At 42.5% G+C, this 14,822-nt stretch overlaps 1 protein-coding gene across 1 annotated transcript; it reads right to left on the reverse strand.

Moving 5' to 3' along the window:
• Positions 1–974: 974 nt before the first annotated feature.
• LOC112068071 (photoreceptor cilium actin regulator-like) lies at positions 975–12,766 on the reverse strand. Its single transcript, XM_024135081.2, has 2 exons — positions 9,333–12,766; positions 975–1,195 (listed from the first exon to the last, which is right to left on the reverse strand). The coding sequence occupies exons 1-2, from the start codon at positions 12,683–12,685 to the stop codon at positions 1,075–1,077; spliced, it is 3,474 nt and encodes a 1,157-aa protein (XP_023990849.1). The 5' UTR covers positions 12,686–12,766; the 3' UTR covers positions 975–1,074.
• Between the last annotated feature and the right edge of the window lie 2,056 nt (positions 12,767–14,822).

Here is a 14,822-nt window from a genome sequence, read left to right on the forward strand (position 1 = left end):
TTGTTTCTTTTGTTAGTATATTATACACCTTTAAATTATGGAGAATTGCTGTGGGAGTGCTATTGATATCCCGTCAGCTACTGACCATTCATCCATACTGTGTGTGTCCCATCATTGCAGCTTTGGAAATAAATGAACTATCCATCCATTGCTCCTTCCTGTGTTGACTTACTGGCTTGAGGGACTGGACCAGGCATGTCACACTAAGTACCTATGCTGGGCAGCGAGTCAACTAGATATGGCTCTGAAGGCAACACTTGCTGACAACCTACAGGCCAGCACTGAAACTTTACTTTACAGGAACTTCTGCAGTCCCATACCACAAGTGACATTGACAACCCTATAGGCAAGTCCTTACAAAGAACAAAGAGATTAAACAAGGAGAAAAAGACTGAGAATGTTATTGAGAAAAAAAGATGAATGATGGATGTCAAAATTATGAAATGGTACCAAGATAGAGCAGGAGAGAACATTAAATCCTTAATAAATTTATTGAGACCTCTTTTAGACTTAAACATAACAATCCCCATTAAAATGAGCATGATAGCTAAGTACGAGATCTGACAGATAATTGCGTTCTGGATATTCAGATACGATATGTGACTGTAAATTGAATGTTCTGCAAAAAGAAATAACTAGTACAGTATGCGTTTTGATTGAATTCCAGCCTATAGTATCGATTTGAGTCCAAACATCAAAGTTGTTCATGGAAGCATATTTTTATTGGAAAAAATCAAGATAGAAAAACAAGAGAAATACTTTGACAAACCAAAATAGGAAACATGGAGTTGAAAATGTTTAATGGAAAATATTAATCAGAGATGAAGATGAAAAAGATGATGAAAAATAAACACATGCACGCATGCATGCACACACACACACAAGCACGCTGCATCCAGAATACAATAACATGATAGAAAAATGTCTCTGAGAAAAATTAAAGGGAGTAGTGGGTAGTGGTACTACCCGGTAAATAAGCTTTCTTGGAATTAGCACTCCCAGTGGGAAAAAAAGTATTAAATCCTCCTGCTAATTCGTAATCTGACTTGGTCTTCCACTAACCAGCCCCCTCATTCACAATGTAAGGCCCTGACCCACAATGCATAGGTCCGGGTGCGAAGCAGAGCGGGCATTCCATCTTAAGTCCGATTTGCTGTCCCATGACTTGTCGTCTCTGGTTGGCCCGTCCTCCAGCCTATGGAAGTGAAATGAAGAGGTGGTTTGAGGATTAGAGAAATAGGACAGGTTGGTCAGCAACAAGTTAGCACCGGGCAGAGCAAGCTACTGTTAGTCATAGTGGAATAATGCGTTAAGGATTAGCTAGTTACATACTACTGTTGGCTACCTGGATGAGGAAACTAGATGGCACACAAAATCTAGTGTGATGACTTCACAGTGGCAAGATCAGAGTGAAAACATAACGATATTAAAACAGTTAATCGTTGTAACTCAAAATGGAAGGGTCAGGGTACTTGAATGGTTTTGAAAATGTACCATCAGTCTTGTATGTCTCATCATTGTGCTGTAATATCCTTAAAGCACTTAAATTGTTTATGCAAAGCTCCCCTCTCTCCTCTCCTTGACCTTATTTCACCCTCCCATCTCACCCAACTTATTCTCTCAAGGCAGTCGACACGATGCTTGTCATTTGGCTGGGAATAGTTCCCGCAACATCCAAACAAACCAGTTTTGCAGCATTAATGTTGCCCCAGTGGTTTTCTAGTAAAACAGAGAATCTACAGAACTTTGTGTGAGTGTCTTTGAGCTGGATTCAATCTGTACCGCTGATGATCTGCACAGTAGCACAATTGACATTTTTCACAATTTCACAGTATTATTCCACAGTGTCATTCATAGTGTGGAAAAATACAGGAAATCACATTTTTGACTGCACTGTATTAAATGTGTTTATGGAATTAATGCTGTAGATTGCACTGCATTATGGGTAAAAACCTGAAGAATACTGTTATTAACTGTAATTGGCAGCCTCTTGTAAAAGTTTCACTACCATTCTGGCTTTTTTTTTTTTTTTTACAGTAATAGCTTATGCCTACTGTAGATTCAAATCTACAACCTCATGTTGTCGGGTGAGACACATGAAGCTCAGACTATTTTAGTAAATATCTCCTTGAAACGGCGGTGAAGTGGGAGAATATTTTCAACAGCTGTTGACTTCTCTCTCCTGGATGCTCTCCTGCTCAAACTGTCCCGGTCTGTGTTTCACCGCCTCTGAACCCCCTAACCCCGAATAGATTTTCCCCTGTTCAAACAGTGGCTTGCGAAAGTATTCACCCCCTTTGGCATTTTTCCTATTTTGTTGCCTTACAAGGCCCCAAAAAATCAATTTTAATTCCAGGTTGTATCATTTGATTTACACAACATGCCTACCACTTTGAATATGCTAAATATTTTTTATTGTGAAACAATATCTTTTTTTTTTTTTTACTTGAGCATGCATAACTATTCACCCCCCCAAAGTCAATACTTTGTAGAGCCACCTTCTGCAGCAATTACAGCTGCAAGTCTCTTGGGGTATGTCTCTATAAGCTTGGCACATCTAATCACTGGGATTTTCGCTCATTCTTCAAAGAAAAACTGCTCTAGCTCCTTCAAGTTGGATGGGTTCCGCTGGTGTACAGCAATCTTTAAGTTCTACCACAGATTCTCAATTGAATTGAGGTCTGGGCTTTGACTAGGCCATTCCAAGACATTTAAATGTTTCCCCATAAACGACTCAAGTGTTGCTTTAGCAGTATGCTTAGTTTCATTGTCCTGCTGGAAGGTGAACCTCCGTCCCTGTCTCAAATCTCTGGAAGATTGAAACAGGTTTCCCTCAAAAATGTCCCTATATTTAGCGCCATCCATCATTCCTTCAATTCTGACCAGTTTCCCAGTCCCTGCCGATGAAAAACATCCCAAACAGCATGATGCTACCACCACCATGCTTCCACCATGGGATGGTGTTCTCGGGTTGATGAGAGGTGTTGGTGTTTGCGCCAGACATAGCTGTCACGTTCGTCATAATAACTGGACAAAGATGCAGCGTGGTATGTTTCCATCCTTTTATTTGGAAGAGAAACTTAAAGAACAAAAACAATAAAGCAAATAAACGAAACGTGAAGCTCAGAGTAGTGCTCGCAGGCAACTATACCTAGACAAGATCCCACAAAGCACAAATGGCCACCTAAATATGATCCCCAATCAGAGACAATGATAAAGAGCTGCCTCTGATTGGGAACCACACCAGGCCAACATAGACATACAATTCCCTTAGATAACCCACCCTTAATCACACCCCGACCTAACCAACATAGAGAATAAACAGCTCTCTATGGTCAGGGAGTGACAATAGCGTTTATCTTGATGGACAAAAAGCTCAATTTTAGTCTCATCTGACCAGAGTACCTTCTTCCATATGTTTGGGGAGTCTCCCACATGCCTTTTGGCGAACACTTTAAGCAATTACTTTTTTCTGGCCACACTTCTGTAATGCCCAGCTTTGTGGAGTGTATGGCTTAAAGTGGTCCTATGGACAGATTCTCCAATCACTGCTGTGGAGCTTTGCAGCTCCTTCAGGGTTATCTTTGGTCTCTTTGTTGCCTCTCTGATTAATTCCCTCTTTGTCTGGTCCGTGAGTTTTCGTGGGCGACCCTCTCTTGGCAGGTTTGTTGTGGTCCCATATTCTTTCTTTTTTTTAATAATGGATTTAACGGTGCTCTGTGGGATGTTCAAAGTTTTGGATATTTTTATATAACCCAAGCCTGATCTGTACTTCTCCATAACTTTGTCCCTGACCTGTTTGGAGAGCTCCTTGGTCTTCCTGGTGCCGCTTGCTTGGTGGTGCCCCTTGCTTAGTGGTGTTGCAGACTGGGGCCTTTCAGAACAGGTGTATATATTCTGAGATTATGTGATAGAACATGTGACACTTAAATAAAGTCCACCCGTGTGCAATCTAACTAATTATGTGTCTTCTGACGCTAATTGGTTGCACCAGATCTTATTTAGGGGCTTCATAGCAAAGGGGGTGAATACATATGCACACACCACTTTTCCTTCTTTAAAAATATATATATATTTTGAAACTATTTTGTTTATGTCCATTACATGAAATCTAAATAAAAAGACATTTCAATTACAGGTTGTAATCCAACAAAAATAGAAAAACGCCAAGGGGGATGAATACTTTTGCAAGGCACTGTAGATCTAGGATTCTACCCAATCCCAATTTTAATTTATCTCTCTTTCACCCAACACAATAAAGGTTTTGAATTAGTGTTGTAATGAATCCTCTTCTTTGGTTAAATACTSTTCATTTATATATTTTTTTACGGTATTATACAATACAACTAATAGTGTTATGAATCCCGCCGAGGATGGTGCCTCTTCCCGTTCGGTCGGCGCTCGGCGGTCGTCGTCTCCGGCCTACTAGCTGCCACCGATCCCCCTTTTCTGTTTTCATTTAGTTTTGTCTAATTGGTTGCACCTGTTTTGTGTTTAGGGTTAGTGAGCTATTTAAACCCAGTTGGCCCGCCGACTTTTGTGCGGGCTTGTTATTCTGTTTTGTGGTGTTTGTTATAGTGTGGATTTTGTCCTAGTTATTTTTGGACTGTATCTTGACGCGCCCTTTTGTTGTGTGGCGTAGCCGTCTCATTTATATTCTTGTTGGAATATTAAAATATCCACTTGTCGGAACTACCCTGCTCTCTGCGCCTGACTCCTTCATTCACCATTGGAATCGTTACAAATAGCAATGTACTAAATTGTTGTAAATCGCAATGCACTCTTGGTGATTTTAGGCGTAATTTGTAAATGATACTGTAAATTCCAATTAAATGTTGGTTTAACAGTACATTCATGTATTTCAAATGGTACTGCAATTCCACCCCACAGAATACAGTACCTTACCATATTTTTGGAGCGGCAAAAAACGTTTTACCACATGGTGCATGGTATTGTTGTTTCTGTCTCATCTACATATTTTGAGGCGTCCCTTGTAAGACACTGCATTTTTTGCATCCGTAAGTGAGAGTACTGTACCAATTGATTTGTGGTTGTAGGTCCCGAACAATAAAATGTGTATAGGGGACAGATTGGAGTGGCAGCAAGCCTACAACCTTTAATGGTTGAGTATTTCCTATGTCCTTGGACTATTTTGCCCGGTACTCACTGCAAGTTTGGAAACCTTTGCCAAGGCCTCTATAAGTGCAAGTGATATTAAAGAACACCTTCCTAATATTGAGTTGCAGCTCTTTCTGCCCTCAGAAAAGCTTCAATTTGTAGGGGCATGGACAAGAAGTTGTCGAAAGTGTTCTGCAGGGATGCAGGCCCATGTTGACTCCAATGTTTCACACAGTTGTGTCAAGATAACTGTCTGTCCTTTGGGTGGTGGACCATTCTTGATACACACGGGAAACTGGTGAGTGTAAAAAAAAAAAACAGCAGCTTGGCAGTTCTTGACACACTCAAACTGATGCGCCTGGCACCTACTACTGTAAAATACCCTTTTCAAAGGCACTTAACTCTTCTGACTTACCCATTCACCCTCTGAATGGCACACACACAATCCATGTCTCAATTGTCTCAAGGCTTAAAAATAGTTATTTAAGCTGTCTCCTCCCCTTCATCTACACTGATTGGATTTAACAGGATCATAGTTTTCACATGGATTCACTTGGTCATTCTATGTCATGCAAAGACCAAGTGTTCGTAATGTTTTGTACACTCAGTATACATATTTGATATGCTGTAATATGAAAATATATTACCTAGCAGCCAACCTGCTTGCACCAATCCCATGCAGTTACAGGTAAATACTGTAAAATACAAACCCCTTCCCTCAATACAAACCACCTTCCCTCAATGAATTTCATTCATTTATTCATTACAATTACCATTAAAACATTACAGTCCGAGTTTTGGTACCATAAAATGATTACGGTAACATGTTGTAAATGTATGTCCTGTAAATATTGTGAATTACTGTACATTTTCAGCATTATACTGGCAGCAGTGTTGCAAGCAAATTACTGTAATTATATAATACAGCTGTGTTGCTGTAATGATTACAGTAGGCTCATTAACTAATAACTGACTAATAATACAGCACTGTTTCTTACTGTAGAACATTTTACAACATCCCTGCTGTGAAGCAAAATTACAGTATATACCTGGTGTCTCAGCTGGCAGTTTAACGCTGCAAATTTACAGGGGAACTTTTACAGTCTAGGGACAGTGTAAGTTGAGCCATAGTTTTATTTTTTGTCGAAGTACTTATTCAGTGTCATTCTGCCTGTTTTCTTCCATCCCTTGCTGGTGCTCGAATGGACTTCCCTTCTCACTTCTTTGACTGCTCTTTCAAGAACCTCCAGGGGGACTAGACCCCTGCTTGTTTTATCATCAGATAAATGAACACAATTTTAGTCTCCGAGGCATGATGATGTCTGCACTGTAACAATAAAAAATGCACTTGGAGTTCATACGCATGACAAATTGCAAAACAAAGTCTAAGCATATTTTGCATGAAACTGACTAAATGTAATCACCATTTGTATGGAATATGAAGGAGCCGTTGGTTCAACTTGCCCCTGGCCAAATGGCACAATTAACCCCAAAGCAAACATTTTGACTCCAGTATATTAGCAAACACAGCTACAGTACAAGGATGCACTTTCATGCCAAGTGTAGGACCAAATATTGTAGCTTATAGAGACCCCAACTGATGTATAAAACAATCTACTTTGGTTTAGATACAAGCTTCATGAAACTTATAATGACTTTTGGGGACCTAACTTGTTTACCACTTTTCCATATGGTTTCTTCYWTCAGACTCCATGAAGTGATGACCTCTTCCTAAATATTTGGTCACATAATTCATTTTGTTTCCTTGAAACAAGGGGTGGCTCCAGGGCTGGCACTAGCCTTTAGGCAGCCCTAAGCAAGATTTGGTTGGGGGGCTCCTCCACCTCATGGGCAAAACATTTTAGTGCCCTAACCCTCTCTTGACGGCGGAGATACATTTTAAAGTACATTTCCTGCTATCCTAAACATTTAGCCATGGGGAGTAGAGAAAATGTTGCAGCCCAAATGAAAAAACAGCTTACTATAGAATACTACAGTACTTACTATACAATTCTGTAGTAAACTGTAGAATACTATACTACACACTGTAATATCCTCGATCACGTGTAATACTTGAATATTATAGTAAATACTACACTATTATCCGATCACTGTTGCAATTACTACAGTAATATCCTCTAAAACGCAACACTTTTTTAACTATAGTAAATACTGCAGTATTTAATTTCCATATACCAGGCCTGTTCCTCTTGTGCCATCCATAAGTGAGAAACCTACAGTATAGACCATATGTTGTGTCTCCTACAGGTTATAGAAAGAGCAGAAGCTTGGAATTATCCGTTCAGACCCCAATCCTACCTACATACCTACAGGTTATGGAAAATGTGCTCTTTAGTATTTCTCAATTGAGTTTCCTCAAGGAGAAAGCCTCCACTTCTATGTCAAAGATATTGAAAACAAAAACACTCTAGTAAATTACATCAGTCTGAAAAACACTACAGGAAATACTACAGTATACTATTATCATCAGAAACACTACATTAATTACTATAGTATATATACTAACTATAGTATACTATAGTTTTATAACACATTTCATGCGATGCTACTCATTTTGCCATTGGGCAGAGAAAAATCTTTGAAGTTTTAAAGCAAATTTCCTACAATTCTACACATTTTGCCAAGACGTGTTAATGATATCGGAGTGTGAATGACTAACAAAATCAATGGGGGCCCCCTGGAGTTTAGGGCCCCCGGGCACCTAACCTGCATGCCCCGGTTGGTATTCGGCCATAATTACTAAAAGGTTAGTTAGCTGCCTTGCTGACATTTTAATTTAGTGACTGTCGGTGATTGACACAACGAGAGAAAAAGTGCTGATGCACAACCACATTTAAAAATGGCGCCTTCTGTATTCTACTATTCTAACTCTCAACAGTAAGTTGAGACCTCGACTAAGTTCCTAAAAATATATATTTTTTGCCCGGGGGCCCTATGCGACCGCTTATGCCTGGAGCCGGCCCTGGGTGGCTCAACTAACCCTTGGCATGACTTACCCCACTCTCCCCTGCAAATGTATGTCAGTTATTTTAGTACAATTAACTCATCTAAATTCTTCAAGTCTGAAAACACAAAACACTGCACTTTGGAGAAGTGTAGATGGTTGTTTTCCAACTATTTATACAGATTTTATGATTTGGTTACCAAAAGGAGAAGACTGATGTGACCTGAAACCTTGGGGGTAGTTTTCAAGTGTCTTGTAATTGTATCACCTATATTGGTCATATATTTCAAATGACGTTCATGCTGGTAGTCAAACCATAATGGTTATGTATAATCTTATCAAGCATAATTTCCTCTCGAGTGGTTTTATATCAATAGCTCAACGAAACCAGCAGGCTTAAAAAAAAAAATGAAATATGTGCTCAAAGGTTTACACCATGACAAGTGTGCGAATCCATTACATTTTCCCTCTAATTTTCATCTCTGAATCTGGGTGACATTAAACACCAAAAAAGTACAAATTGATTTCATAAAAAGAGACAAGGGTGCACTTTGAAATACCATTGAGATTATTAAATAATTTCTCCAATAGTATTTTCAACTTCAGTGATAAGATAAAAGAATGCTACATTTCAAGCATGAATGCAGTTGTCATTTTATGTAACCCATAACAAGTTGTGTTGATGAAAACCCGAAAGTAGAAACCTGTCTAACATGCCCCACAATTAGTGAACTTAATTTCAGAGGTCATGCATTTTAATATTTGTGATTTGTAATAATAGTTTTAGTCAAGCATAGAGCACATAGTCTTATGGCTATTGTGAAATGAATCAAGTCAATAGAATAGTTGAATGGAACAGAAAGGTGACCATATGTGCTGACTATTTTTAAATAGAGGGGTACATGATGCACATGCCTTGTTCTTTCATTTGCAGTTTTTACTAAAACAGGATGATAATCGCCTCATGACGACAGCCAATTCTTGGTTCATATTATTTCCCTATTAGGTATCCCATACTGTGCTACAGCAGAGAGGGAGTTTTGACAACAAGGAGAGTGACAGGGGGCTTTTCCCTTCTTTGAGGAAAACAAATACTCATTGCAATATCCTAAATCATAGACATAGCCTTCCTTCGATAAATGTGCCTGTGAACACATCGATTTATGAATTGAAAGATATTACAGCATACGACTTTATTATTGGATTTTGAAAGAGAGAGATTTAGTTAGAGGGAAACATCGACACTCACCCTTGTGTGTTGATGGCTGGCTCACTCCCACAAGTCTCTGCGAATGGGACGATGGTTGCCCTGGGCGGCAGGCTTAGACTGGGCCTCTGGTCTGAGTGGCTGCGTCGGATGAAAGGCTGTGGCCCTCGCACGGACATAGGGAGCCTGCCACGATCTCCCCAAGGACGTGGGACAACATGGCCACCGGTGGAGGCCCAAGTCTGTGGGTACTGGGGTACGGAACAAGGCTGGGCCTCAAACAGTGAGGGCGAGGCCGGGCAGAAAACAGAGCGAGCGTTACTGATTAACTGAGAGATAGCTGAAGACCCTGGGGTGGAGTCGTCGCTGTTGTTCTCTCGTCTCCATCTTTGTACCCTAGGGGACGCTGGTGGTGAGGGTGCCTTGAAAGAATGTGTGGAGCCAGAAGAGCTGGAGTTTGGGTTCATTACTTGTCTTGAGGCAGGTGGGCTTGGGAGTCTTCTCTGAAGTGGTGGTGGGGTGGGAAGTTTGCGAATGACCGGAGGGCTGGTTGAGGATGGAAGCGTAGACAGCGTTCTGAAGGTGGGGGGACTGGGGAATCTTCGATGCAAGCCGGTTGGGGTTGAAGGTGTGGAAGGCAGTATTCGAGCTCTAGATACAGGCAGGGTGGTAGGTGGTTGGATACTGACGGTTGAAGTGGGAGGCACTGTCTTAAAGGGGCTGTCATCGCTTTGTCTACATCCCGATGCAGCTCGATTGGGAGAGGGCCACCTGGGCACAGCCTGACCTTTCTTCATCGGAGACTCTGAGGAGTGCCGCAAGTGGATTACTTTTCTGGATTGCTTGTAGAGAGTGGCTGCCTCCTCTGTCTCTGGGTTTACCTCCAGCTGAGGCTCATTGTGGCTAACCCTGGAACTAGCAGAGGTATCCTGCCGTACAGTCCGGGCAGGGGGCATGCTGCTCGAGCGCTGGGGCAGGTTGCCTCTGCTGGGTAGCAATGTCACAGACTGCATGGAAGCACGCAGCTTCTGAGATGCCATAGCCCTCTTGGGAATAGGGGATCGGCCCCTACTTGCAACCCCATCGTCTACGTCGCTTACTGTGAGGATTTGTGCACCTTCAAAGGAATTGTCCATCAGGACCTCAAGAGGAGGGGGTGGCAGACTTTGTACGTCTAAGTCATCTGTCCTACAACTGCTGACCCCACTGCTTAGAATGGCCTCGATGTCACCTACTCCAGGCATAACAAGGACCCCACACTTTCGAACACCTTCGATAGGCCCTAACATTTTGGAGGCCTCTTGTTTGGGCTCTTCCACCCCCTGGCTGAAGGTGTCAATCAGCCTTTTGACAGAATTCCTTCCCCGGTACAGCCCTGAGGACAGACGAGGTGACAGTGGAGGGCTAGGAGGTGGGGTGGCTTTCAACAGCCCCTTGGTGGTTGTCTTGTCTTTCTTTTCATTTTCCTCCTCCATGTCCTTGCTTGCCCCCTGTTCCCAGGAGCTACACTTATTAAGCCCTGCCTTGTCCTGAATTGGAAAAGTGTTGTTGTTCTTCCGCAGGGTGGATTGTAGACGTTTGGATGCCAGGGACTTTGCAGTATATCCTGGGTTCTGTTTAGTGGGACCTGTCTTGGCATTCTCTTCCATCCTGCCTTTGCTCATCCTCTCTAGCCTCTGACTCAGATCCCTCTGTGTCCTCTCTAGTTCAAGCAATGTTGGATCTTCACCTTTGCTGCGGAGGGATTCTACAGACTGTGAACGGCTCTCTTTGGGAACAGGGGTCTTTTTAATTGCCCTCTGTACAGGGGCTGCTGTTTGGGGCCTTTTTGGTGATCGCTCCTCCCCCTCTGTCCACTGGCGCCTGCTGGTCTTGGGGCTATCTGTTGGTTTAGTTTTGGCACTGTCACATTGTGAGGGAACAAATCTAATCCGACCACTTATGGCATCTTTCATTTTCAGGGTCATTTCCACATTTTGAGGGTTCTCTATGCGCCTGGGAACCAGGCGATTAGGTTGCTGGTTAGGATCAGATGGTAAGGAGTTAGATTGCTTCCTGCCACCTTCTCCCTCCTCTTCCCCCTCCTCATCATTGTCATCCTCCTCACCATCATCTAAAAAGGCAGATCCTAATAGTGACTCTGTGTCTTTATGCTCTTTACCCATTCTGGTGCAGGCCGAGTCTATGGAGTTTAGGGAGTTGCTTGGACTCACTTTCTTGGTAAACTTTCGCCTTGGTGCCCCTTGCCGGACTAGGGGAGCATTGCTGCCAATGGGACTGTAAGGAGTGGTTTGGTTGGTCGCGGTGTACTCACAGCTTTCACGGTGAATTCTTTCAGACCCAGCTAGTGACTCGCTCTCGGCCCCAATTCCACTGTCCTCACTGAACAATGCAGAGTCCTCTGGTCCGGTCGTACGGAGTGAGGCAGCCTCAATGCGAGTCAGCAACTGCATCAGTCTTGTCTCCACATTACGCTTAGCTTTTAATTTCTCCTCCAGCAGCTCAGAGACAGAGCTGAAGTACTCAGCCGCCTCCTCTAAGGCAGAGTTCCCAATGCCACCCACAGACTGGCCCACATTTTGCATCCTTTGAGTGGTATACTGAAGTAGCTGCTGCAAGAGGTCTGGTGAAGACTCAACATTGGTGGATCCAGACGTGAGGGGGGGGAAACTGGATAGGTTTTTCATTGGGCTTGGCCAGGCGAGATGCTCCCCATTGTCCTTCAGAAGCCTTTCACCCTCGTCTGCCATTTCCTCCAGCCGTCGGTTGATTTCCTCGTAGCGCATAGCCATGAAGGTCACCATTGGCTGCACAGACACCTGGGTTTGGGTCGCCTGGTCCAGGAGCCGCAGCAGAATCTCATATTTGCTGATGCTTGGGTTTAAATAGGCATACACAGCCTGGTGGGCTTTCACTAAAGGTTCCGGAAAATCTACTTTCTGCTCCACAAGGGGAGATTTTTTCTCCTTATCTTTCTTTTTGGTCGGTTTGATTCCTTTGCCATTTTTCTTTGGTTTTCGTCCACCCTTTTTGTCAGCCATGTCTTGACTATCTCCTTGTTTCTCTTTTACATGTGGCCCTGTCTCTTGAGTCACCACTTTTCTGTCAAGGATGACCCCCTCTGGAACCAACTCGGTCAGGGAGGGTCTCTTTTTCTGTGGGGTTGAAGGTGCTTCCTTCTGAACAGAGTAGTTCTGACCAGCCAGTCTACTCTCCCCACTTCCTCTCTCCCAAGTCTCTCCATCTGTGTCTCCTGTTCCGGAGGAGCCTCCACTCCCTCCATCATTAGACTGGGACTTCCCTTGACTCTCTTGGCCCCCTGGTAGTAGTGTCCTTCCGCTCCTAAAGGTGGCCTGACCCGGAAAATTGTTACCTTTAGACGGGGAACAGCCCATTGCGGCAGCTCAATTTATGTTGATTCCCTCAGTGAACAAGAGCTCTGTGAAACTCCCACAAAGACTGAGGGGAAATAACCTCCACAAATGAAAGAGAATAATAGCCAAGGTCCTTAGCTATCAGCTGCACCTGTCATCTTCAGATGGCTCCAATCCGCGACAGAGTTGTTGATACTGGCAGGTTCTTTGTCCTTACAAAAAAGAAGACGACAACACAAAACAGAGACAAATCCATTCAAAAGTGTCCTATTTTCTTGCCTATCGTAGATAGGCTTTAACAAAATATCTGCATATCCATTTTCATGTTTGCTGATAATTCCCTTTGCATAACATCAACATCTTACAGCTTGTCCTATGGAACAACATCCCTGTGTACTTGTAGAGGACAAGGAGCTGAAAGGATTAGAGAGGCTTTCAGTGAACTCCACAGTGTGCACATGGCACATTAAAGCAAAGAAAAAAATCACACTCGTAAGACCTTAAGCTCATTACGGTAATCAGGGCTGCTTTCAGGTGGCTTTTTATAGAACAGACAACAATATCTCACTGTTTAGTGCCCTAGCCGAACCCAAAGGATACTGTAAATACAGTATACTGCCAAGTAAAATGGACTGGATGCTCAAAATCAACTCCTATATTAATATTGTTATTTCTATACAACAGATGAACAAATAGTGGGGTTTTCAATTGAACTCAACCTGAACAGCTTTGCTCATGCACATTATGTAATCCAAAGTATACTTGCAATCAATAGCTGGTTATTCTACACTCTCAGAAAAAAAGTTATGGTTAGGGTACAGCATTGTTCCCTGGGGTACAAAAATATAAAAATACACATTTTACCTTCAGTGGTACACACAATGATCTCACATGGTACTGTTCGGGACCTTATAGGGTACATGCGCAGATAATCTAGTATAATCATTTTTATATAAAAAAGGTACACTCATCACACACTCGCAACAAAATGGGTACGGTGACGCTACATTTCTGTTTAACAGGGTGGATGTATGGATTAGTGGGGGAGTGGCTTTCAGTTAGTTCTTTCTGGCCACCCGTTAGTTGAAGTGTTGTACCAGTTTAAGTGATCTGTGGTTATGTTAATATGTTTTTTTGCATGTCTGCTTTATAAACTGGTTGGTATTTAATGAGCTTACTATTGTACTAGAGCAGTGGTATTATTTAACCATCTTACATATAAAACCTTATTGTTCATAAAAAATTGTGAATAGCTCACCACAGGGTAATGAGAAGGGTGTGCTTGAAAGGATGCACATAACTCCGCAATGTTGGGTTGTATTGGAGAAAGTCTGTCTTAAATCATTTTCCACACACAGTCTGTGCCTGTATTTAGTTTTCATGCTAGTGAGGGCCAAGAATCTACTCTCACATAGGTACGTGGTTGCAAAGCGCATCATTGTCTTAACAGCACGATTTGCCAAGGCAGGATACTCTGAGCGCAGCCCAATCCAGAAATCTGGCAATGGCTTCTGCTTAAAATTCAATTTTCACAGAACCGCTTGTTGCAATTTCGATGAGGCTCTCTTGTTCAGATATCGGTAAGTGGACACGAATCATCGTTTGTGTCATCCGTTTCGGGAAAGTACCTGCGTAATTGCGCACCCAACTCATTCAGGTGCTTCGCTATATCACGTTTGACATTGTCCGTAAGTTTGTGTTCATTTGCACACAAAAAAATGATACAATGATGGCAAGACCTGTGTGTTGTCCTTGTTAATGCAGACAGAGAAGAGCTCCAACTTCTTAATCATAGCCTCAATGTTGTCCCGCAAATTGAATATAGTTTCGGAGAGTCCCTGTAATCCTAGATTCAGACTATTCAGGGGAGAAAAAACATCACCCAGATAGGCCAGTCGTGTGAGAAACTGAAGTGAAAATTATGGTCAGTAAAGAAAACTTTAGTCTCGTCTCTCAATTTAAAAAAAAAACGTGTCAATACTTTTCCCCTTGATAACCAGCGCACTTCTGTATGTTGTGAAAGCGTTACATGGTCGCTGCCCATATCATTGCATAGTGCAGAACATACACAAGACTTCAGGGGCCTTGCTTTAACAAAGTTAAGCATTTCCACTGTAGTGTCCAAAACGTCTTTCAAGCTGTCAGGCATTCCCTTGGC

The sequence above is a fragment of the Salvelinus sp. IW2-2015 genome, unplaced genomic scaffold (genome assembly GCF_002910315.2).
Source record: "Salvelinus sp. IW2-2015 unplaced genomic scaffold, ASM291031v2 Un_scaffold83, whole genome shotgun sequence".
NCBI classification, from domain to species: Eukaryota; Metazoa; Chordata; class Actinopteri; order Salmoniformes; family Salmonidae; genus Salvelinus; species Salvelinus sp. IW2-2015.